This window comes from Mandrillus leucophaeus, unplaced genomic scaffold, assembly GCF_000951045.1.
Source record: "Mandrillus leucophaeus isolate KB7577 unplaced genomic scaffold, Mleu.le_1.0 Scaffold96, whole genome shotgun sequence".
Classification (NCBI taxonomy): domain Eukaryota; kingdom Metazoa; phylum Chordata; class Mammalia; order Primates; family Cercopithecidae; genus Mandrillus; species Mandrillus leucophaeus.
In genome coordinates, this window is record NW_012110474.1 from 2,969,521 (window position 1) to 2,992,380 (window position 22,860).

At 37.8% G+C, this 22,860-nt stretch overlaps 1 protein-coding gene across 4 annotated transcripts in view; it reads left to right on the forward strand.

The window, feature by feature from the left end:
* LAMA4 (laminin, alpha 4) overlaps positions 1–22,150 on the forward strand; it is a 158,306-nt gene extending 136,156 nt beyond the window's left edge. For 3 of the 4 annotated variants that reach the window (XM_011970603.1, XM_011970602.1, XM_011970604.1), the window contains exons 29-39: positions 150–283; positions 1,212–1,376; positions 2,179–2,332; positions 9,062–9,249; positions 10,759–10,948; positions 11,918–12,073; positions 13,310–13,469; positions 15,217–15,347; positions 16,472–16,565; positions 17,047–17,166; positions 21,684–22,149. In XM_011970603.1, the coding sequence (XP_011825993.1) occupies positions 150–283; positions 1,212–1,376; positions 2,179–2,332; positions 9,062–9,249; positions 10,759–10,948; positions 11,918–12,073; positions 13,310–13,469; positions 15,217–15,347; positions 16,472–16,565; positions 17,047–17,166; positions 21,684–21,829 (1,638 nt within the window). In that variant the 3' untranslated portion in view covers positions 21,830–22,149. Of the gene's footprint in view, positions 1–149; positions 284–1,211; positions 1,377–2,178; positions 2,333–9,061; positions 9,250–10,758; positions 10,949–11,917; positions 12,074–13,309; positions 13,470–15,216; positions 15,348–16,471; positions 16,566–17,046; positions 17,167–21,683 lie in introns of all 4 variants that reach the window. The other variant, XM_011970605.1, reaches the window with a different exon arrangement.
* Positions 22,151–22,860: the final 710 nt, after the last annotated feature.

Sequence of the window (22,860 nt, forward strand, 5' to 3'; positions counted from 1 at the left end):
GCCACTGCACTCTAGCCTGGGTGAGACAGCAAGACTCTGCCTCAAAAAAAAAAAAAAAAAAAAAGCAATACCATTCAGTAAATGTTGAAAACATTTCCATCTTTTGGATCCCTAGACTCCCTACTTACATGTTTGTGCTTGCATTTCAGTCAGACGTGTTCTCCATCTCACTGGATAACGGTACTGTCGTCATGGATGTAAAGGGAATCAAAGTTCAGTCAGTAGATAAGCAGTACAATGATGGGCTGTCCCACTTCGTCATTACCTCTGTCTCACCCACAAGGTACAGCTCCTCACTTCATATTCTTTCTGCCATGTCTATTTGTGGGACATGATTATGTCAAAAACCACTATAAATAATAGGTTCTCCTACACCTTTTCTAATGTTAAAACAAAAATGCTAGAAGGAACAATTTACCTTCCTTAAAAAAAATATTGCTATTAGTTTCCAAGATATGTAAAATAAATCACTATGAAATTTCTTAAAATAAATACAAGGGTTATTTTTCCCGTAAAACAATAGGCTATAATCTTCCTGATGGAAATGCCTACTAATATTACATACTGAAACGAGTGCAGTATTTTGCACATAGAAGGAGCTCAGCAAATGTTGGTCTTGTGTAGACCTTGAGTCACACAACTGAGAATGCAACATTTATGGCCACATTTTAAAAGCTCCAACTTCATCTTTAAAATAGATAATACTGAATTTATTTTTCGTAATAAGAAAGTTTTCTGGAATAAGAAATGAACCTCTGCTACTAGTCTATGTCCACTTTTGTGGACACAGAAAACATGAGGAGGCTTTTTCTGGATTCCACTTCCAGTAAGGATCAAAATAATCTAATGTGCTTTGCCATGGAAATGGTCTTCCACAAATGTGATTAAGTTATCATCATGAGGTATGCTCTGTTTTATACACACATACACACACACACACACACACACACACACACACAAATAATGCTGATGACTAGGCATCTGAATTTCTTGCCTTATGGGTTTAAATTCCAATCTTGGTTTGGAGGATCTTTTCTGCATATAGAAATATCCAGCCATTTTATCCTGGGCCTCATGAAGAGTTTGGCAACTCACTGTCTTTTCATTAACCAGATGTTCCATTTCATGAGAAAACCTGCTTATCCAAACTAGAGTGGGTCCAGGTGAAATGCTAGCTCTGTGGTTTGTAAAGAAGCCTTTTTCTTTTGCAGATATGAACTGATAGTAGATAAAAGCAGAGTTGGGAGTAAGAATCCTACCAAAGGGAAAATAGAACAGACACAAGCAGGTGAAAAGAAGTTTTACTTCGGTGGCTCACCAATCAGTGCTCAGTATGCTAATTTCACTGGCTGCATAAGTAATGCCTACTTTACCAGGTATCATATTTTTATTATTAATGAATCTGCATGATTGATAAATAAAATCAAGACAACAGCAAAAATATTAAAAATGAGAACTATGAAATGTATCTGAGGCATTAGGGGATAGTAATTAAAAGCTTGTATGTGCTTGAGAAACTGTCATACTTGCATTTCTGTGTAGGTTCTTTGCCCTTTAATTTCCAAATGACCTTGACTAAGTAAGCCTTCATGTCTTCACCTACAAAATGCAGATAATAATAGTGCCTGCTTGGTAGGTTTGTCACGAGGGGTAAAGGAGAAGATAATGCACATAAAACAACTTGTACAGTGTCTGGCATACAGCAAGCTAAAAATATTAGATGCAATTATTTTTGTACTTATCATTAATGACAGAGTAACATACCCAGAGGTTTACAAAAGTCTTAATTTAACGCATGACTTTAAAGACAGCTATTAATCTAGGTCCTTAACAAAGACAATAGGGGTTCCTTAAGTACAAGAATAAGCAAGGGAGGAGTTTAACATAGATTAAGAAACAGAGGCAGTTCCAATCATCCAGAGCGTGTTGAGGGAAAAGATGTTCATTATTATAAATGTGTGATGCCAGGCACATAGTTATTAACTGGTTGAATGTAATTTAAAGGGTCCTGGTTACGAGTGATGGGTAAGGACCCATCTCTCACACACACACACACACACACACACACACACACACACACACACTTTAATTGCCAAAGCTCTTTGACTTCCATAATTTTCATCATGTAATTCTAAACAATATTTTTAATATATATTTTTTCCTCTGTTACAAACACAGGGTGGATAGAGATGTGGAGGTTGAAGATTTCCAACGGTATACTGAAAAGGTCCACACTTCTCTTTATGAGTGTCCCATTGAGTCTTCACCATTGTTTCTCCTCCATAAAAAAGGAAAAAATTTATCCAAGCCTAAAGCAAGTCAGAATAAAAAGGTAAAAGATAATGCTGTTCTGACTTCCTAATTGTCATCATTTTCCATGCACACAGTTCTAGACACTGCTGTTTTAGAGAATATACTTGATCCTTTGCAACTGCATACATAGGAAAGATGGGATTCTTGCAGTATCACATATTCTAGTTTACCAGCTTTGTTGTATTAATTTTTTGTTATAGAGGAATTTTTTATTTTTTATTGACACGTAATAATTACACAAATGTATGGGGTACAGAGTTGTCTTTCAATACATGCATCTAATATGCAATAATCAAATCAGAGTGATAGCATGTCTATTATCTCAAACGTTTATTATTTCTTTGTGTTGGGAACATTCAAAATCATCTCTTCTAGCTATTTGAAAATATACAATAAACTATTGTTACCTATAGTCACTCTACTATACTGTAGAGACACAGAACATTTTCCTCCTCTCTAGCTGTAATTTGGTATACATTAACCAACCTCAGCCTATCCTCCTCCCGCCGCTGCCCTTCCCAGCCTCTGATAACCACAGTTCTACTCTCCTGTGAACTCAACATTTTTAGCTCCCACTTACGATAACATGCAGTATTTGTCTTTCTGTGCCTGCCTTATTTTACTTAATGTAATGTCCTCCAGGCTCATCCGTGTTTGTTGCATCAGTTCCTGTTCCAATGAACAGTCTGAATCAGCTATTTATTCATGCTTCCAACTTACAATGGTTTCCCTTACAATGGTTAAAATATCCCCGTACTTAACAGTTTGTATAAATAATACACATTATTTGGTACTATAATTCTCTAGTATCATTTGCTTTTGTGTAACAATTTCAGGCTTTTGTCACAATCATGGAATATTCAAGTTTCTGATCTTACCCTGGTTTTTCCCCTCCTTCCTGGGCCTTCACTTCAACCACTCACATGCACACTTGGTCTGTGACATCAGCTAAAGCTACTCCATTATCAAAATCTTGAGTTCTAAAATTCCATCCTACTATTCTTTCTCATGCATTTACTGCAACTCTGTACATTATTTGCCTTCATTACAAGTGGGACCCTTAATCCCTTCTAATTCTTTCAGTTTAACCCTCCCCACCTCTTTCATGATCCAATTTTAAGAGTGTGCTCAGGTGTCAGTGTTCCCATCCTGGCCCATGCCACCACCAACTCTCATCTGAATAACTGCAACACCTCCCAGCAGGTCTCCTTGCTTCCACCTTGTTCCCTGATAGCCTATTCTCAACCCTACAGTCAGATCTTTAGAAATATAAATCATACCATGTCACTACTGTGTTCAAATGGCCCCCCGACTACACTCAGAGTAAAAGCCCAAGGCACCATAATTCATAAGAGGCCCTATGTGATCCATGCCCCTTACCCTGAGTTCATCTCCTCCTACTTGCCCACCTCTCTCAGTCTTCTCCCCATACTGGCCTCCCAACTATTCCTAGAATGGGCCATGTGTACTCCCACCTTAGGTTCTTTATTCAGGCTTCCCTTCTGCTTGGATCGCGCTTCTCCCAAGTATCTGCACAGACAACTTCTCTTCCGTCTACAATTGCTAAACTCTCATCTGTTCAATGACCTACATTGACACCCTATTGAATACTGCAGCCTGTCTCCTACCTTCCACCAATAATGCTGCTCTTTTGCTTCTTTCTATTCTTTTTTCGTAGTACTTATATTGTATTAGTATGCTTTCTTTATTATGTTTATTATTTATTATCTGTCTCCTCTACTAAAATGCAAGCTCATTCATCTTGTTCCCTGATGTATAATAAGCACTCAGAACAATGCATATAACAGGTATTCAATAAATACACAGCTATCTGCATCATAGGGTTGTAACAAAAACTAAATGAGTTAATGCATGAAATGATATGCACTCAGCATAGCGCAAGGCATGGAGTAAAGATTCAGTGAATATTAGTGGTTATATCTCTAGAGCGCCTTAGAGTATTCTGGAGGATTGGTTCCTAAAAGTAAAATTGCTTGGCTCAAGGGAATACGCATTTTCAATATTGAGGCAATACCAATTTACAGTCCCACAAACAGCATTTGAAAGAACATATTGTCCCACACTATTGTCAACAATGAATATAATCAAATTTCTATAATTTTGCCAATCTGATGGACAAATTGAGGTTTTAGTTTTCATTTCTCTGAATGCTAGTGAGGTTGAGCATTGTTTCAGGGGAAGAACTGATTGCCGTCCAAGGCTGGCTTCTGGACCATCAGCAAGAGGGAAGTGTCTCCACCAGCTTCCCCATTCTGATGGTTTTTCACTGACCATTATATCTTGACATTTTCCATATATATGAGCATATGTGGACTACTTTTTCAATCCTCTTGAAACTTCTTCTTTGTTCATACATGACTGCTTTATCAATGTTAACAAAATAATTGTGTGTGTATATAATTGAAACTTAGTACTTTCTTAGGATCCCTTCCTGAGTTGGACATGGAAGACAGATAATTTCGTTGATTCTCATGAAGGATTTTGCTGGAAGATACTATGAAGGAGTTTCCAGAGCATACTATAAAATTCTAATAGAGTCTTGCTGTTACCTTCATACATTGATGCTAAAAGATTTATCCTGAAACTTTTTTTATCTGGCACTTGAACACTGGTCAGAGGGTCATAGGCAGCAGATTAACATTACAGGTTGATGAGGGACATCAACCTTCTCAAGCAAACACAGTTACCCCTTTAAATAAACACAGTTTTCTAAATTAAGTTGTCTTTCAAATGTGATTTCCCAACAAACATTCAGTCTCAAGGTTATAATCAACAGCCCTATTAACAGAAGTTTTTCCATATTATAGGAAACTTGCTAACCTTTATGGTAAATAGTGTTAGACAGAAACTTGACTTTGTAATAACAAGATACAGAATCACCATAGATTTCAATTATATTTTAAGATAACTAGAATATCAACATTTGCTAATCTTTTCTTCTATTGACCCTTGTTTCAACAGCTTCATAAATAACTACCAAGAAAAATATGTGGTCTCTGACCTAAATTTTCATTAAGGCTGCACCAAAGCAATTGGGATTGTAATAATTTATTTTCACAATCACTTCCTAATATCCCATTTTATTCACTTATTATATTCATTTAACCATTAATAGACTTTTAGTTGCTTCCAGTTTTCTGGAAGCTAAAGATCTTTGTAGATAAATCTTTGAGTGTATTGCTGAACAAATCTTTAAGATAAGATTCCTAGAGGGAGAATTACTGAATCAAGGCAAATTGCTTTCCAAAAAGGTAACATTGATTTCTATTTCCCTATGGTATTTGTGAATACCTGTCTTACCATCTATGTTCCAGTCTTAAATTTTTTTAACAATGTTTACGTTTCAAATTTAATTGGGAAAAGTTTCTCATTTGGTGTTTAATAATGAACATTTCAAGTATTGTAACAGACATCATGCTAGGGTATCTGGCAAACCACTCTGTTCTCTAAGAACTGATTTCCTACCCAGTGGGCAGACCCTGTGTTTTAGATGCAAGACCTCACTTCCCTGGATATAGATCACTGGACCAGGGTAGATCACACGCACAAAGCTGGGCTATCAGATTCTCTTTCTTGGAAACTTAGAACCTAGAGAGATCTGCCTGAGCTGGCCATTGAATAGAAAACATGTAAACCTAAGGGCATTATGTTAATTATACAAAGAGGAAAAAAAGCTGCTTCATAGAGTGAAAGGCAGAAAGCTATCCTGTCGAGAAAGAAAAATGAAGAGATGCTCTGAGAAACCAGAAACCTCCAGAAAGGGAGTGCCTTGATTTTTTCTAGCTTTCCAATTGATTTTAGCCCCTGCTGGGACACCACAATACTATCTTAGATTGTTTAAGATACCCCGTTCAGGCACGGTGGCTCACACCTGTAATCCTAGCACTTTGGGAGGCTGAGGCAGGCGGATCAAGCGGTCAGGAGATCGAGACCAGCCTGGCCAACATGGTGAAACCTCGTCTCTACTAAAAATACAAAAATTAGCCAGGCAAGGTGGTGCATGCCTGTAATCCCAGCTACTCGGGAGGCTGAGGCAGGAGAATCACTTGAACCTGGGAGGCAGAGTTTGCAGTGAGCCGACATTATGCCACTGCACTCCAGCCTGGGCAACAAAAGCAAAACTTTGTTTCAAAAAAAAAGATACCCCTATATCCGTATAACACATTACTGTCTTTTTCTTCAGTAGCTCAACTAGCTTGGTTGTTATCTGACACAAAAGAATCTTGCTAAATTGAACTGGTACTATCAGTGGGATTGCAACTAACAGGCCCACAGAGAAAACAAAAAATTACACTGGTAAAGCCAAAGTCCAGTGGTGTTCATTGAGAATCACCATATACATACCCATCTTAGGATAACAAACTGAGTCTCTGTGTTGTATGGTATAAAGTAATTAAGTTATACCTTGGCTATTTTATCATTATTAAGAGTGTGAATGTGTATCTGCAGAAGAATTAGCATATTTGGTTGCCATATATAAAGACATCAGAGTTTATTGATTTTTGCAGCAGATGAGAGACGCACCTACATAGTCATGTATTCCCACATTAAAGCAGAGTCAGGCAAGGCTGGTAAATTGAGATTGTTCTGTTTCAAATAACCCTGTGCTTCACTGAGCACCTAGAGCTAAGTGGATACACTGACTAAGAAAGCGTGAGATCCTTTCCATCCAAATGGAGAGAACAGGAAGCAGCCAGAGTTGGGGAAAGTCCCCTACCCTCACTCTCACTCTGTTCTCTTACCCTCACTACAGGCCCTGTGCAAAGTATTTCCAGCTGGGCCTTTCACTGAGACAAAGGTGATCATATCTCCTATCATAAAGTATATTACTCCACTGGGATTGAAATAGAGCATGGATTTGGGAAAATTCTCCTAAGGCATTAGAGTTAAAGAATCTCCTGGCAGCCCTACTCCAGCCCGTTCTGCCCACCTACGGCTTGAAGCTATGGCCATTATTTGTAGGCGAGAGCCTGGACCAAAAAGTACTGGTAGCTGGGTATATTTCCTCCACCCAAGAGAGAAACCTTATTTCTGTTGCAGTAAAAATCAGGTTATGAGTCCTGACAACTGCATAAAGAAGGGAAGAGGGAATGGTGGAACCAGGTGGGCTTTCCTTTAGGAAATGAGAGTCTCTGAGCTCCCATCTCTCTCCAACCTAACCACCACTGCGAGAGTCTCCACTGCCAAAATCCAACTGCACGAGCTGCTGCCCTGAGAGCAAGAGACACTGGCACAGCTGGTCTGTCCTTTAATTAATTAACCTGCCCTCTGCCCAAAATCACATCTAGATTTTGAATGTAATTCTGAGATTTAGCTAAAACACTATTATTTTTTTTTTATTTTATTTTTTTTGTAGGTCTTGTCTTTTGCCCTTATGAGATTAAGGGTTTTATTGTCCATCTGTTCCAATCTACTTTATATCTTCTAGAAATTCCACACGGCTTGGTTCTGCCAGTGGAAACCCTCTTAGATTTCCAGGACTGCTGTGGATTTATTTTTATGTACATTGTTCTGACATTTCAATGGGAACGGGGGGCTGGGAATAAAGGTGTGTGCTCATTCAGTAATCCTGAACCAGAACTTTTCTGATCTAATCCTCTCTCTCATCTTGTCTGTTGCCTGCATGTGCTCATTCAGTAATCCTGAATTTTTGTATCTAATCCTATCTCTCATCTTGTTTCTTGCTGTGTCTCTGTCCTCCCTGCTGCCACACATTTCCTCTTCTATCAGGCCTTCCTTGTTGCAAGCTGTCTTCCTAGGTGGCTCAGAGCAGGCCACTCCCTCCCTGCTTTCAAAACCTGTGTGGCTCTTCATCACCTAAAAAACAAAACCTCCAGCAATCATCTAAGGTCCTATCTGGCACCAACCCTGTTTTCCAATCTGCTGTTACAACTGTTTCTCCAAATTAATTTTCAGTTCCTTAAAAAACAGGAATCATTTCTCATTGACTTTCTATTCCCCACTACATGCCACCCATGGGAGGAATGTATAATCATGGATTTCCTTCCCCTTTACTTCTACCCATTGGATAGTCACTAAACATTTGCTTGAATAAGTGACTAAATACTTGAATTTATTTGCATTTACTTTTATTTTGCTTCAGAAATTAAAACTAAATAATCATTAAATATTAGCCTATACTTGCACAACTCTAAATTTTAGCATCGGCCATGCAATTTTAAGAGCACAAGGTGTTTAAAAATTGTTCTATATCCTGTCACATAAAATTCTACTACATATCCTATCACCAAAAATCTCCTTAAGTATTTTGAAGATGTTGCTATGTTAACTTTTTACACACCATGCGTAAGTAATAATCTGTGTATTAAAGTAATATTAATATTGTTTCTTATGTAAGGATTTTGTTGATTGATTCAGGGTCATTTTAATTGCCAACTTTGCCACTTTTCACTATTGGTTAAGATGTGCACTTAATTTAAATGATAGAGCAGTTGTCTCTGTAGCTTCAGTTTAACTTTGCTTTACTACCATGTGGAAGAATTTGGGGTTCATTAATATGCTATGTTGTTGATGTTACTGCTGCAGCTACTGCTGTCATTTGCTCATAGCGGTAGAGGTAGGGAAGAGAGGGGGCCTAATGTTCCATGAATGGAAAATGCACAAATAATATACAAATTTTTTATCCTTATTAATGATGAGGACATCACAAAGTACTTTTTGGTGCTAGTATGTCACTTTTATCCCTTAATTTGGTTTACTTTTATAGGGAGGGAAAAGTAAAGATGCACCTTCATGGGATCCTGTTGCCCTGAAATTCCCAGAGCGGAATACTCCAAGAAACTCTCATTGCCACCTTTCCAACAGCCCTAGAGCAATAGAGCACGCCTATCAATATGGAGGAACAGCCAACAGCCGCCAAGAGTTTGAACACTTAAAAGGAGATTTTGGTGCAAAGTAAAGTAACACACTATACTCCTAGACTCTTAATGACATGGCTGGGCTCCATCTTTGTTTGCCACATGTCATCGTTTTTACCTATCTTTCCTTTCTGCGCCACCTTAATCCTATTATGTTATCATCGAAATAAGTACTAAATAGTACATGATTTATACTATCCAAAGAATTATATTCTCTGTGATTTTCCATTTGTAAGGTTCATAAAACAATATTCTTCCAGGAGTTTACTGTATTTGACCAAAAAGAAAAGACAATCAAGGAGGGGAAGATGGAGCAAATTTCAAATGACTCATCATCTAACCTTGATATCACGCTCCCTCTCCCATACAAATTGCTTTCAGGTTGTAAATGGGAGTGCATTCGAACTACTAGAAGGTTAATAAAGCATTGAAAATACAAATAAGCTTGTTTGTCTATGACCCTCCAGCTATCTCCAACCCCATCACCTCTTTCCAGTATTTCATAAATCTCCAGGTTACCTGATATTACTGAAGAATTATTTTTATAGTTTTAGCACCCAAATATTTTTATATAGGTCTTACATAGCTCTGTCAAACATTCATAGAGGCAAAGTATTCAATAAGAAATCTCTAATGTCTTATAATTTGCTACCTGCCTAATAGGCAGAATCAGTATTTTCTATTTTTCAGGAAGAATTTAGAGTTAATCAAACTAGAAGTTAACCTAGTAAATGTATCTTATCCATAGCCTGTGGTTAAATTTCTAGAAGGTTTTGTTTAATTTCTACACACTCAGGTGGCTGCTTTTTACACATGGTATCCACTAATTAATTTTTACTGGGAAAAAATTTTAGTCTGTATTTTAGATAGCACACAAGTGATATTATTTGTATTACTCACTAGTATTTTGTCCACATGGATAAGCTTCTTTAACATACATATTTTTACTAAATTGCAGCTTTTTTTTTTTTTGAGACAAGGTCTTGTTCTCCCACCCAGGCTGTAGGGCAGTGGCATGATCATGGCTCACTGCACCCTCAACCTTCCAGGCTTAAGTGATCCTCCCACCTCAGCCTCCCAAATAGCTGGGACTACAGGTGTGCACCACCATCCCTGGATAATTTTTTTAAAAATTTTGTAGAGATGGGGTTCCACTATGTTGCCCAAGCTGGTCTTGAACTCCCAGGCTCAAGTGATCCTCCTGCCTTGACCCCCCAAATTACTGGGATTATAGGCCTGAGCCATGGCACCCAGCCTGCAGCCGTATTTTCAAAGCAAGACACAGTAAGATCCTTAACTGAAACAACATTTCCTCAAATGTGGAATACATCCTTGTTGTACAAGGAAGTAGAGAAGAATTTACATTTTTGAACTAGCCATGCTAATGTAATATTCATTAATAATACTAAGTATGGAATAATGTTGCTTGGGATTAGATAGAATGGCTACTTATTTATTCTTGCTTACACTGTATTATTTTAAAGAAGTTAGAGATTATCCTCAGTCTCATTTTACGTATGGTAATCCCTTTCTTTTCATTTACCAGATCTCAGTTTTCCATTCGTCTGAGAACTCGTTCCTCCCATGGCATGATCTTCTATGTCTCAGATCAAGAAGAGAATGACTTTATGACTCTATTTTTGGCCCACGGCCGCTTGGTTTACATGTTTAATGTTGGTCACAAGAAACTGAAGATTAGAAGCCAGGAGAAATACAATGATGGCCTGTGGCATGATGTAAGTTGAAGGCAGAGAACAGTATTATCAGCAAATAGCTACCATTGTCAAATGGACACTCATGGGCCTCCATTACTCTCTCTAGAAATATCCATTTTAAAAGTCTGCTGCTGCACGCTCAGAATTCAATTTCGAAAAATTGTATTCCTTATAAAAGTCTTGAAGCATACTATTTAAAAAGAGACACAGGCTGAGCATAATTATTTTAACCAAAGGATCAGTGGTCAACATAAACTGAAATTTGGTTTTTAATGATTTCTCACTTATTTTCTACTGCCAATAGGTTTTTACTTTTCAACAATTATTACCGAGTGTCTTTTATTGGCTAAGCTGTGGAAGATACAAAGTAAATAGTAAATCAGTTAGGAAGACAGGATACCACAGTGGGAGCAGATAAATATTGAAAGAAATTGGTGGGTATGTAATGTCAAGAGTAAGCAATGTAACATGCATTATAGTTAATCACAAGAAATCTAAGTGGGAGAGAACATATGGCCTGTTCTGGCCATATGTGGCCTGGTCAACTGGGAAAAGCTTCATAGAGAACATGGAAAAACATAAGCTATATTCAGAAATTAAGCTTTAAATCATTCTATCTAGAGGTCAGAAAATATACGGATCACTTCCTCTAATACATGAAGTGGTAAATGGAAGATAAGCAGGAAAAAAATACACCTATGTATATAAAGCAGAGGCCTGGAGACAACTCACAATAAAGGCATATGCTGTATAACAAAACAGAATCAAATGAGGGATAAAGTTTCTGCCATTCCAAAAACTGCATTGCCAGAAGCCTACTAAACAGAAGAGATAAACTCCTGACCTTCAGAGATAGGACCATTTTAAAAATAAACTTTCTGAAGATTTCCCACAGCATTGCAATAGCAAAGTTGGAAGAAAAGGAAACACAGCCTTTTCTCCAATCTTAGAATGTACCTGAGATGTGCTATTTTCCTTCTCTTCATCCAGGTGATATTTATTCGAGAAAGGAGCAGTGGCCGACTGGTAATTGATGGTCTTCGAGTCCTAGAAGAAAGTCTTCCTCCTACTGAAGCTACCTGGAAAATCAAGGGTCCCATTTATTTGGGAGGTGTGGCTCCTGGAAAGGCTGTGAAAAATGTTCAGGTAAGCCAGGCATGACCAGGTAGAGCCATTGACCGTTAGAGCCAGAACATCACCTAATTGAGGCCCTCGTTTCACAGATTAGGAAACTGGAAACTAGCATCAGTAAAACTGTAGTTTTCTGGACATGGGACATCAAAGTACTGTCTTATGGGCTGCCTGTCTGCCCTGTGGCATTACAAAGTCAGAAGTAATCTTTTGATTCTAAGGTAGATGTGAAATGAAAAAGTTTCAGAGGTATAAATTATCATGAAAATTTATGTCTCAAGGGGATCTTATTTGTTCAGAAAGTACCCATACTTTCAATGTAAAGGCATAACAAAAAAGAAAGCAAATCATTGCATTATACATTATTGAGTGAAAAAAAGTTTCAGATCATTATGCAAATTACAATCCCATTTTTGTTTCTTACACACACACGCACACACACACAATTTGTAAATGTATAAGGAAATGTGGTTACCCTGGGGAGAAGTGAGAATATAGTAGAAAAATATCGTTTGTGTAATTCAAAAATTAAAAATGTTGCACTTATAAAAAAATTTAGCAATAAAAAGAATGCATCAAAGGACTAAATTTTTCTTCACATAAATATAGGTTGGATTTTAGCAATGTTAAAAATAATTTCTAAGACCCATTAATGTATGTGGATGAAGCAAAAAAGATGGTTTACATTATAATTAGATTTTAGATAAGCAGCCCCAATTCCATGGCAATCTCTTTTGTAAAATGTCCAAATGCAATACGAAATCAGTTATCTAAAGTGGCCCAAGTTTCATGTCCTGTGATATGATAAATTCTCAACCACAAAAACAGCTCATGAAACCAGAAATGAAAGCTTTCTGCTGTTTATTTGACTATGGTAGATTTAAGTAAAGAACTTTGCTAGCCCTCATCAGCCTTAGGTGATCTTGGCACAGCTGTCATTCTTGAGGGAAAACTAGGATACTTCTAAATATGCAATTTGAAAACCACAGCTGCAACTTATTGTGTCAAAGTGTAATATAAAAATGTCCATAGCTTAATTACTACAGGTTGACATTATCAAATACAAAATTCCAGCTTCAAACAACCAGTTAAAAAGCAACTATCCAGGAAAGTACTGATCATTGAGATATCTGAAATAAATACAACAAGGAATTATTTGGTTTCCCTCAGGACTCAAACCCCCTCATTTTGCTTCCCCTTGGTGCATCTGTGTTGAGAAAATGGATTTTAAGAAATGTCTTCTTCCCTCAGATTAACTCCATCTACAGTTTTAGTGGCTGTCTCAGCAATCTCCAGCTCAATGGGGCCTCCATCACCTCTGCTTCTCAGACATTCAGTGTGACCCCTTGCTTTGAAGGCCCCATGGAAACAGGAACTTACTTTTCAACAGAAGGAGGATATGTGGTTCTAGGTAACATTAGTCATGTTAAAAATATGAGTCATGAAATGCTTCTTCCTGGAGATGGCTAACAGGGAATATCAGACCCAGAGTTAAAACTTAAGAATGCCAAACTCAGCCCTTAGAAGATGACCTCTTCCCACAAGAACCATCTTTCTCCCTCCTGCACTCCAAATCATACATACAGTCCCCATCCCTGTATACTCTCCCTGACCAGGCTTCTCCATAGCTGCCAAACTTCTGGATGAAGACCACCTGGGCTCCTTTAGAATGTCTATGCTGCTCCGTGGCCTGATCCATGTCAGTTTTTGGCCACCTTGCTCCTCGAGGTCTTGCTCTGCTCCTTCTTGGCATGAACCATTGTTCTACTAAAGGAAGTCCCAGTTTCTCCCCAAGTCCTGCAACACCAGCAGACAACATTATCCTTCAGAAATTTTTATTTCTGGATTTTTATTATTCTCCTTGACCATTACTCTCTCACTCATTCAGTTTTTATTGTATGCCTCCCGTAAGGCAGTCCCTGTGCCAGATGATGAGACATAACAGTTCTAAAAATAAATAAAATCCTAGCAGACTACACACAATCACCATCTAATTCATTCCAAGAATATTCTATGGAGCAATCACTGGGTGTGAGGAAGACACCAAAATAAGTGCCCGGAATGAGGACAGGAAAGGGTATAAAGCTGCATGTTCCCTGCTCTCAAGGCACTTAGGTACTTTGCACATGCCCCAAAGAAAGAAATTACACTGCAGCCAAGTATACTTTCTAAACCACCACCATATCCAGCACAACACCCAGAGGTAGTATTTCCTCTTTTGTCTAGCTCATGATTTTACTTTCCTGCCTCATCCACCATTACCCCTACACTAAAACACCTACACTTACAATTCTCAGCCTTTCATGGAATTTCAGTGATAAGAACTCTTAATGGTTTGGACAGCTGGGAATGCGGAGCAAACTGCACAATTTGTATACTACTCCATGAGCATTAACTAATAGCAAGAAAAATTTTAAATGATTTATAAGATACGTTAAATGAACAGTATTTAGATACCCCAGTTTGCCATGAGTCTCTTGGAGTAAACACAACTATTCTTAATAAGAATTTTATTGGATCACCTCAGTAACAGCTCCTAAATACTTTCTCTGCTCTTTCTCCTCTGAAATGCTGTATAGCACCAGCACCAGTTAGGTTTTTGTTTAAGAATTATTTTAAAATACAGGTCCAATCAAGACAGCTCTCTTGCCGAGTGACTGCAAAATAAAGCCTAACTTCCATACTTCAGCACTAGAGCCCTTCCCAGTGTGGCTCCCACTCACCATGCCTCCTTCTCGCCTGGCAGAGACAGTCCAGCCACAATGGCCTTCACAGAGCTCTCCAAGCATTCCAGCCTCTGTACCTGTGTTCAGTCTACTTCCTCTGCCCAGATTGCCCCGTCCTCCTCACTTGTGAAATACTCAACAGTGCGGCTGCTACTTGGAATTAATTTCTCCTCCCTTGAGCTCCCATAACACATACTTTGTGTGCTGTTGCCAGCCTCACACCCCACAACAGGATGGATGCATTAGTTATCTTGGTTCCCCACAGAGCTTTCCCCAGTGAGTTTGACATGGAAAAGCCACTTTCTACTTATCTGTTAAAAAATGCATCAAACTTTCAAAAACAGATAAAAAAGATATATAATTACAAAATCACACCGTAGTTACAAATATGATCTTGCTGTTCTTGGGAGTTTATAGTGTTTATCTCCACAGATGAATCTTTCAATATTGGATTGAAGTTTGAAATTGCATTTGAAGTCCGTCCCAGAAGCAGTTCCGGAACCCTGGTCCACGGCCACAGTGTCAATGGGGAGTACCTAAATGTTCACATGAAAAATGGACAGGTAGTGTCTGAAAAATGTTTAATGATTTGTCTCATCTGACCTTGGATTCTAGATCTGAAGCAGATTTATTTCACAGAATTATTTCATCAATCTTCCCTAACTGAAAAAGAAAAATAGGAAAGTTGTAACATGAAATGTAAATGTGGGCAATATTTGGATTCAGCTTCCTATGTTGAAAGTTGATTTGATCAAAACAGTTATGAAAATATGGCAAAATAATATAAAAAATAATCACCAATAACAACATAAAGAGTTTTAACAAAAGAATGAGAAGCACTTTTTTTCACCAAATGGAATCAGCAAACATAACTATCAAAATCAACAAACACTAAAACATCTTTCTAAATATCTATAATATATGTACATCAGATATCATATATACGTATACTAGATATGTATATATACTATATATATTATTCTCAAATGATAGAAATAAAGAAATTATATTATAATTAAATGCCACTTTCATCCTAAGATATTACTAAAGAATATTCATAGAAGTATTCAAATAAATATTAACAAAAAAGTATATTTTCATTGATGCTGCTAACTTAATATAACAGATTTTTATTTGGGTTCTAGTACATTCTATTAAATTATATTGAGCCATCACAATTAAACGTATCCCTACTTGGTGCTTACTATTTGTTAGGTACTATTCTAAATGCTTTACCTAGATGAACTCATTTAATCCTCCCAATTATCTCCATGATGTAGGTAACAGTATTGCTTTTAATTTACAAACGAGAAAACTGGGGCAGAGAGTAAGTTAAATAGGAGACTGGCTGTCTAGCTTCAAAGTCCATGTTCTTCACCAATACTTTAACCTGCTTCGTATAACACACTCAATCTTTAGAAACTGAAGAGATTTATTCTATTTCTTAGTGTCCCTCTCTCCCTGTTTTCTCCCCTATAAAGTTACTTTGTTCTCTCCCCAAAGAGCACCCCCAGCTGAACCTATTTCTATAGCCTGCCAAATAGTGACCTCTTGTGTTCAAATTGCAAAGTTAATCATGTCTGAATATTTGTTGAAGTATTGCCCCACTATGGTAAATTATTTAAGAAATTCCATTTTATCACAATGAGGAGAAACTAAATTATAGAATGTGCCCTATATTTTGCAGGTCATAGTGAAAGTCAATAATGGCATCAGAGATTTTTCCACCTCAGTAACACCCAAGCAGAGTCTCTGTGATGGCAGATGGCACAGAATTACAGGTGAGAAAAGGTGACTGCCCTGGGGAGCTTGCACACCCAACTGTAAGATTATGACCTGGCAGAACTTAGACTATCACTTATATGATAGGTAACACACGACAGTCTAAAAGTATCCAAGAAAAGAAAATCATGTTATTATACCATTATGTGCATACTGAATCCACATGTGATTTCAAAATATGAGTGCTGCAAAATTGTGTTGAGGAGTTGCTTAAATAATGCATAACTTACAGAGCAAAAACAAAGTAGCACAAGAATATTCTAAATACTCTCCCTTTCTAAGGAAAATGTTGCAGTAATCTCTTGGTTAGACATTGTTAGACATCATTGATGATTTTAATAATCTAGAAGAAAGTGTGGGCTTTATTCTGGAATAAATAAAAGCAATTACTGTGATAAATAGTCTTTCTCATGTAAAAATTCATCACTCTAGTGCCACTTATGATCTTTGCCCACTTACGGTCTTTGCCCTGCATTTCAGTTATTAGAGATTCTAATGTGGTTCAGTTGGATGTGGACTCTGAAGTGAACCACGTGGTTGGACCCCTGAATCCAAAACCAATTGATCACAGGGAGCCTGTGTTTGTTGGAGGTGTTCCAGGTAAGTGTTGCTTAAAAAGGAAAAGTTTCCAATCCAAAAAACTGAGTTCTCATAATTGTTATTGAGCCATGTGTTTTCCTGATGCACCTAGTTACTCAAAGGATTTTATATACAGTGTCATTTAAGTGGAAAAAGCACAATAAAGTGACACGTAAGAACTAGACCCCAGCATTCCACCCAGTAGCTATTACTCTCCCTTGCCATGTTTGCTTATTTTTTTCTTTCCTTTCCCTTTTAAGTGCCCTCCACACACAGACACACAGTGAAACACATACTCTAATTTCATCTCTAACACAAAGAAAACTCATTGACTAACACTACAGTAGGATCTGAGAACTTTGGGGGATTAAGCTTGCTGTTAATTGCTCCCCTTCCTCAGTAGGAAAAAATGCACAGTTCTCTCTGTCCATGATTAGTCTGAACTGCAAAAACAGCTGCAGACCATAAGTTGTCGTCCATTGGTAGTGACATTCCCTCAGAGAGGTTCCCAGCGGCAATTCTGTAAACATCATCAGTCACTGCTGCTGTCATCTGCCAAGAATGGTGTATAATCCAGGATTGTGACAAGACACTTATGGACAACACATAAACACCCCAATTGTGTTAAACCTCTGAAGCAAGGACCATGTCCTCATATTGAATACATTTGTTTTTACACATTTCACTAACTTGGAAAACCTGAATGCTATGGCTGGGGAGTGGGATTTAAAAGGGAAATAACCCAGCTTTTGCAGCGGGAACTTGGTGGGGAGTTTTTAATTGACCTATCAGAGTTGTACATATTTTGGGGATACATGTGATATTTTGATACCTGTATACAACGTGTAATGATCAAATCAAGATAATTGTAATATCCATCACCTAAAACATTTATCTTTTCTTTGTGTTGGTAACATTACAACCCTTCTCTTCTAGCTATTTTGAAATATACAATAAATTATCTTAACTATAATTTCCCTATTGTACTATGAAATACTACAAATTATTCCTTCTATCTTACCGTGTTTTTGTACCCAGTAACCAAGTTCTTTTCATCTCCTTCTTCCCCCTTCCCTTCCCTTCCCAACCTCTAGTAACTACCAACTACTCTCTACCTCTCTCCATGAGATTTACTTCTTAAGCTCATATATGTGAGTGAGGACACATGATATTTGTCTTTCTGTGCTTGGCTTGGTGGGGATTTTAATAATCTTCTAATAGATTATTTTTAGACTGACCCATAAAGACAGACAATGCTTTAAAGAAGAGGGCAAGAAAGCACAGATAAAATTAAGCATCTGTCCTTGGGTACTCCAAAAATAGTAACAACTAAGCACTCTTCTTTGTCTGAACTTTTCAAATACCAGTATTGACAATAATGGTAACCCGGTGTGAAAAGAAATATTTGAGACCCTCGCAAAGCAACTCTTCTTCTCCTTTGTCTCCCCATTTCACTCCCCTCTCCATTCCCCAGTCCTCTCCCTGTTCCTGACTTCAGCTTTGAAAGGATTCTGTCAAAGGCCAGCACTGTACTTCATGCAGGTGCAGCATGAAAAAGTCTCACATCAGTGCATATTTCTGCACATTGCTTCCCTCCAGAAATCACAACACAGTTTAAAATGTTTCACAGGTTCCCAAGGTCCTCTAGGATTAAATTCACCATAGCATGCAAGCTTCTTGATCATCTGTCTCCCCCTCATCCCTACCTTTGGGATCTCCCCACACTTTCCGGGACTTGCAGTTCCTAAATGTTTAGTGATGGTCTCTTTGCTCCAGGCCTTTGCATAAGGGAACTGGGCCTCAATTTCTGGGAAATGTTCTTCCTTTACTCCCCTAGTACCTTTGTTAAGAAACAACTTCTCCCATTCCTCCCCAGTCTAACTCCTATTGACCTTTAGGACTCAGCTCAGACATTTACTTACATACATGCCCCTTTCCCTCTAGGATGTGTACGCATACCACTGTTGTAGCACTTAGTACAGAATATTGTTGAAACTAAGTAGTACATTCCTTGATGGCAGGGAACATGACTATATCCAACACATAGCATAGATTGTCTATTAAGCAATGTGCTAGGCTTTGGGAGGTGGACAAAACAAGCATGACCCTCCCTTGTGGAAGCTGGAGTATTTGTCCTTCAGTATGTACCCAAGGTACTTACTACATCTTTCAAACAGATATTTATCTTTGATTTTTGTTTGTTTGTTTGCTTTCACAGTCTGATCCCAGCCTCATACACTGCTATCATCCCTCACTACAAGAGTTGCTAAGCCCCACAGACTGGACAGGCAAGATGTACCTAAAGCCAAATTCAGCCTGCCTGAGACATAGAATGAATAGCAAACTTTAGCTAATGAGCCAGCGCAGGAGCTAGCAGGCCAGAAGGGCGTAACCACTAGCCCGCTGCACCACTGCAGCTTTTAATTCCATCTAAGAATTAGGCCAGCAAGCCTAGAACAAAAGCAATTATAATTTTAGATGAAATGTAATTAATTATATCATTTTGAGCTGTTCAAGATTAATTCCACTAAAATCATATCAGAAACCAGGCATTAAGAGGATAACTAAAGAAATTAGGCTAAATAAAACCCCTAAATGCACTGAATTCTCCAAGAATACCACTCAGAACTCTGGTGACTCATTATTTCTATCCATAAAAAGCTAATGCATAAAATTCATAGAACTATAGGCCAAAAAAGTCAATTTTAGTATGTGACAGTTTTAAAATCAAAATTAAAAATTAAATCCTTTTTTCTGCCAGACGTATTGGCTCGCACCTGTAATCCCAGCACTTTGGGAGGCCAAGGCGGGTGGATCACTTGAGCTCAGGAGTTAGAGACCAGCCTGGCCAACATAGTGAAACCCCATATCTACTAAAGATATAAAAAATAGCTGAGTGTGGTGGTGAGCACCTGTAATCCTTTCAGCTACTCAGGAGGCTGAGGCAGGAGAATTGCTTGAACCCAGGAGGTGGAGATTGTAGTGAGCAGAGATCGCACCACTGCACTCCAGCCTGGGCGACAGAGTGAGACTCCGTCTCAAAATAATAATAATAATAATAATAATAATAATAATAATGTTTTGTTAATGTAGCCCACCCACGGGTCTAACCATTCATTCCTCTACTGAAAATTCTACATTATTTGTATATAGTCAAGCCTTCAACCCGGGAAACATTCTCTCTTAAAATTATGCATTAATTTCATTAATCAACTACTTAAGGTCCTAGGGCACTGTACTGTCACTACCTACAATTAATTGTGTGGCGAATTATTCAGACCACTAACTGCTACGTGAATTATTACCTCCAGATGGTTTCCCTCATAAGCCAAAGGATGGTAAGCTTGGGCAGAATCAAAACCCACGTTCTAAGTCTGGTATCCAAAGTAAGCAGAAGTATTACTTCGCTTACTTTGAGGTATTACTTACCCCTCATAAGCTTTCCTGTTCACTCATTTCTTACCCAGATGATGAAGTACACTGAACAGGCTTAAAGAATAGTCACACTAATCTAGAGACAATAAAGGGAATTGATCTCTCAGGCCCCTTCCAAATCTAAACCTTTTATGATTATCACTCTAAATATGAAATGCTATTTCCATGATTTATTTTCAGTACACGGTTTCTGCATATTCTTCCCTACATTGCTTAGAAAACTTATTACAGCTGCTTGCTGATGTTTCATTTGCTGTTCTATGTTCTTTCCTGAATTACTGATTTCTAAGTGTTTTCCATCCTTTATCTGCTATTGCTCACATAGCTGTTGGTAAATAATAATAAGCTTTGGGTAAATGGATTTTAATTTTATGATCTTTCTAAGCTCTCTAAATTGTTTTAAATTATATTGCTTCTATCATCCTAACACATTTAATTGTGTCTGTACAATTAATAAGTATAAGGCTTCTTCTAGATTTCTAATTAAGAGAAGAAAGTTCCCTTGGCATACCACAGGGCACCTGTGCCCACACAAAGACTAAGCGAGTTATCATTACCCTATTTATAGTTCTTAAAGCCTGAGCTCAGAAAAATTAACTTTTAGTTTATGTGAATTCATTATTTTCTCATTATATTTTATGAACAGGCAAAAATGTGGAGGCTTAAGGGTGAAGGGTAATGAATTAAACAGAAATTTTAACCAGTCCAAAAATAGTATAGAAGCTAAAATTTCTTTCCTCCTTTTTAGCAAAGCGCACATTATAAGTGAGGCCCAGGTGAAATTAACTTTAAAAAAATTGGTAGATCATGAAAATTCACTGCTGAGGCTTTACATGTAAGTGGTAAATTTCAGCCTTGAAAGACAGCTACAATACATAGAAATCTGATCATGGAAAACATGGCAAAATATTAAAATTACCACATGTTCATAGAACTTCACAAACAACGTTCCTGAGAAATGAGTCAATTATAACTATATTCCATTTTTGAAATGTAAATCATGTCGATGATATGAGCAAATATGTATACTTTTACCAGGAAGTAATATTTGGGCTTGGAATATCTTAATTGCAATCTTTGTTTTTATTTCTTGCTCTTTTCAGAATCTCTACTGACACCACGCTTGGCCCCCAGCAAACCCTTCACAGGCTGCATACGCCACTTTGTGATTGACGGACACCCAGTGAGCTTCAGTAAAGCAGCCCTGGTCAGCGGCGCCGTGAGCATCAACTCCTGTCCAGCAGCCTGACACAACAGAACACAGCCGCCCAGATACAAAGTTCTTTAGAGCACTGAAAGAAACACAAAGCCAGCCAGGAGGAACAGCAACTCTTCCTTCTGGTGGAAGCTTTCATCTAGTTGAACAGGACTTAAATGAATCATCAGGGACTGGATATTTCTTATTTCTCATTTGGATTCTTACCTTGAGTCCAAAATGTCTGCAATGGACAATAATTGAAGGAGTGGCAAACTTACTTGTATTGAGAGCACACGCAATTCCTACTGGTGAAATTACTGTTTCTGTCTTCTAATAAAATAGAAGGGATTCTGAATAAACATTTGCACACATTTTTGAAGTGCGGCTAGATTCTCAAATTCACCTTTCTTCCAGGGAAGATAACTTTCAATCTATATAAAAATCTCTTTGTCCTAAAACTACCTTTCTTTATTTTGAAGAGACTCACTAACTTACATATAATCTAAAATTAGATAATAGATTTGTTTTCAGCCCTTTTGTTTGGTCTATCGGTATAAGAAGAATATTTTAGGTTTATAGCTGCAGTTATCAAGGTTTAATAAAGTAAATTTCTAACAGAATACTAGAAAAATGTAGTATAATTTAATTTTTTCTAAATAAGAAAAAAGGAAACTACTTTTTTCCCTTCCTTATCTCTTTAAAAGAAAAATAAAATTGTACATGAGGGGGGGCTTCTGTAGGTTATTATTACTATTATTGTGTGTTCTATAGAAATCATTGAGGATATCACAACAAAAACAGGAGGACAAAATCGTAAGATTCAATTTCAGAGTACACAAGTACTTTTATTAAAAGTTTGCTCCTAGCCTGGGCAACATAATGAGATCCCATCTCTACAAAAAAATTTGTACATGGGCACACACCTGTAGTCCCAGCTACTTGGGAGGCTGAGATCGGAGGAGTGCTTAAGCTCAGGAGTTCGAAGCTGCAGTGAGCTATGACTGCTGACTGCACCACTGCACTCCAGCCTGGGCAACAGAGTGAGATCCTGTCTCAAAAACAGAGTGTGCTCCCCACATTAC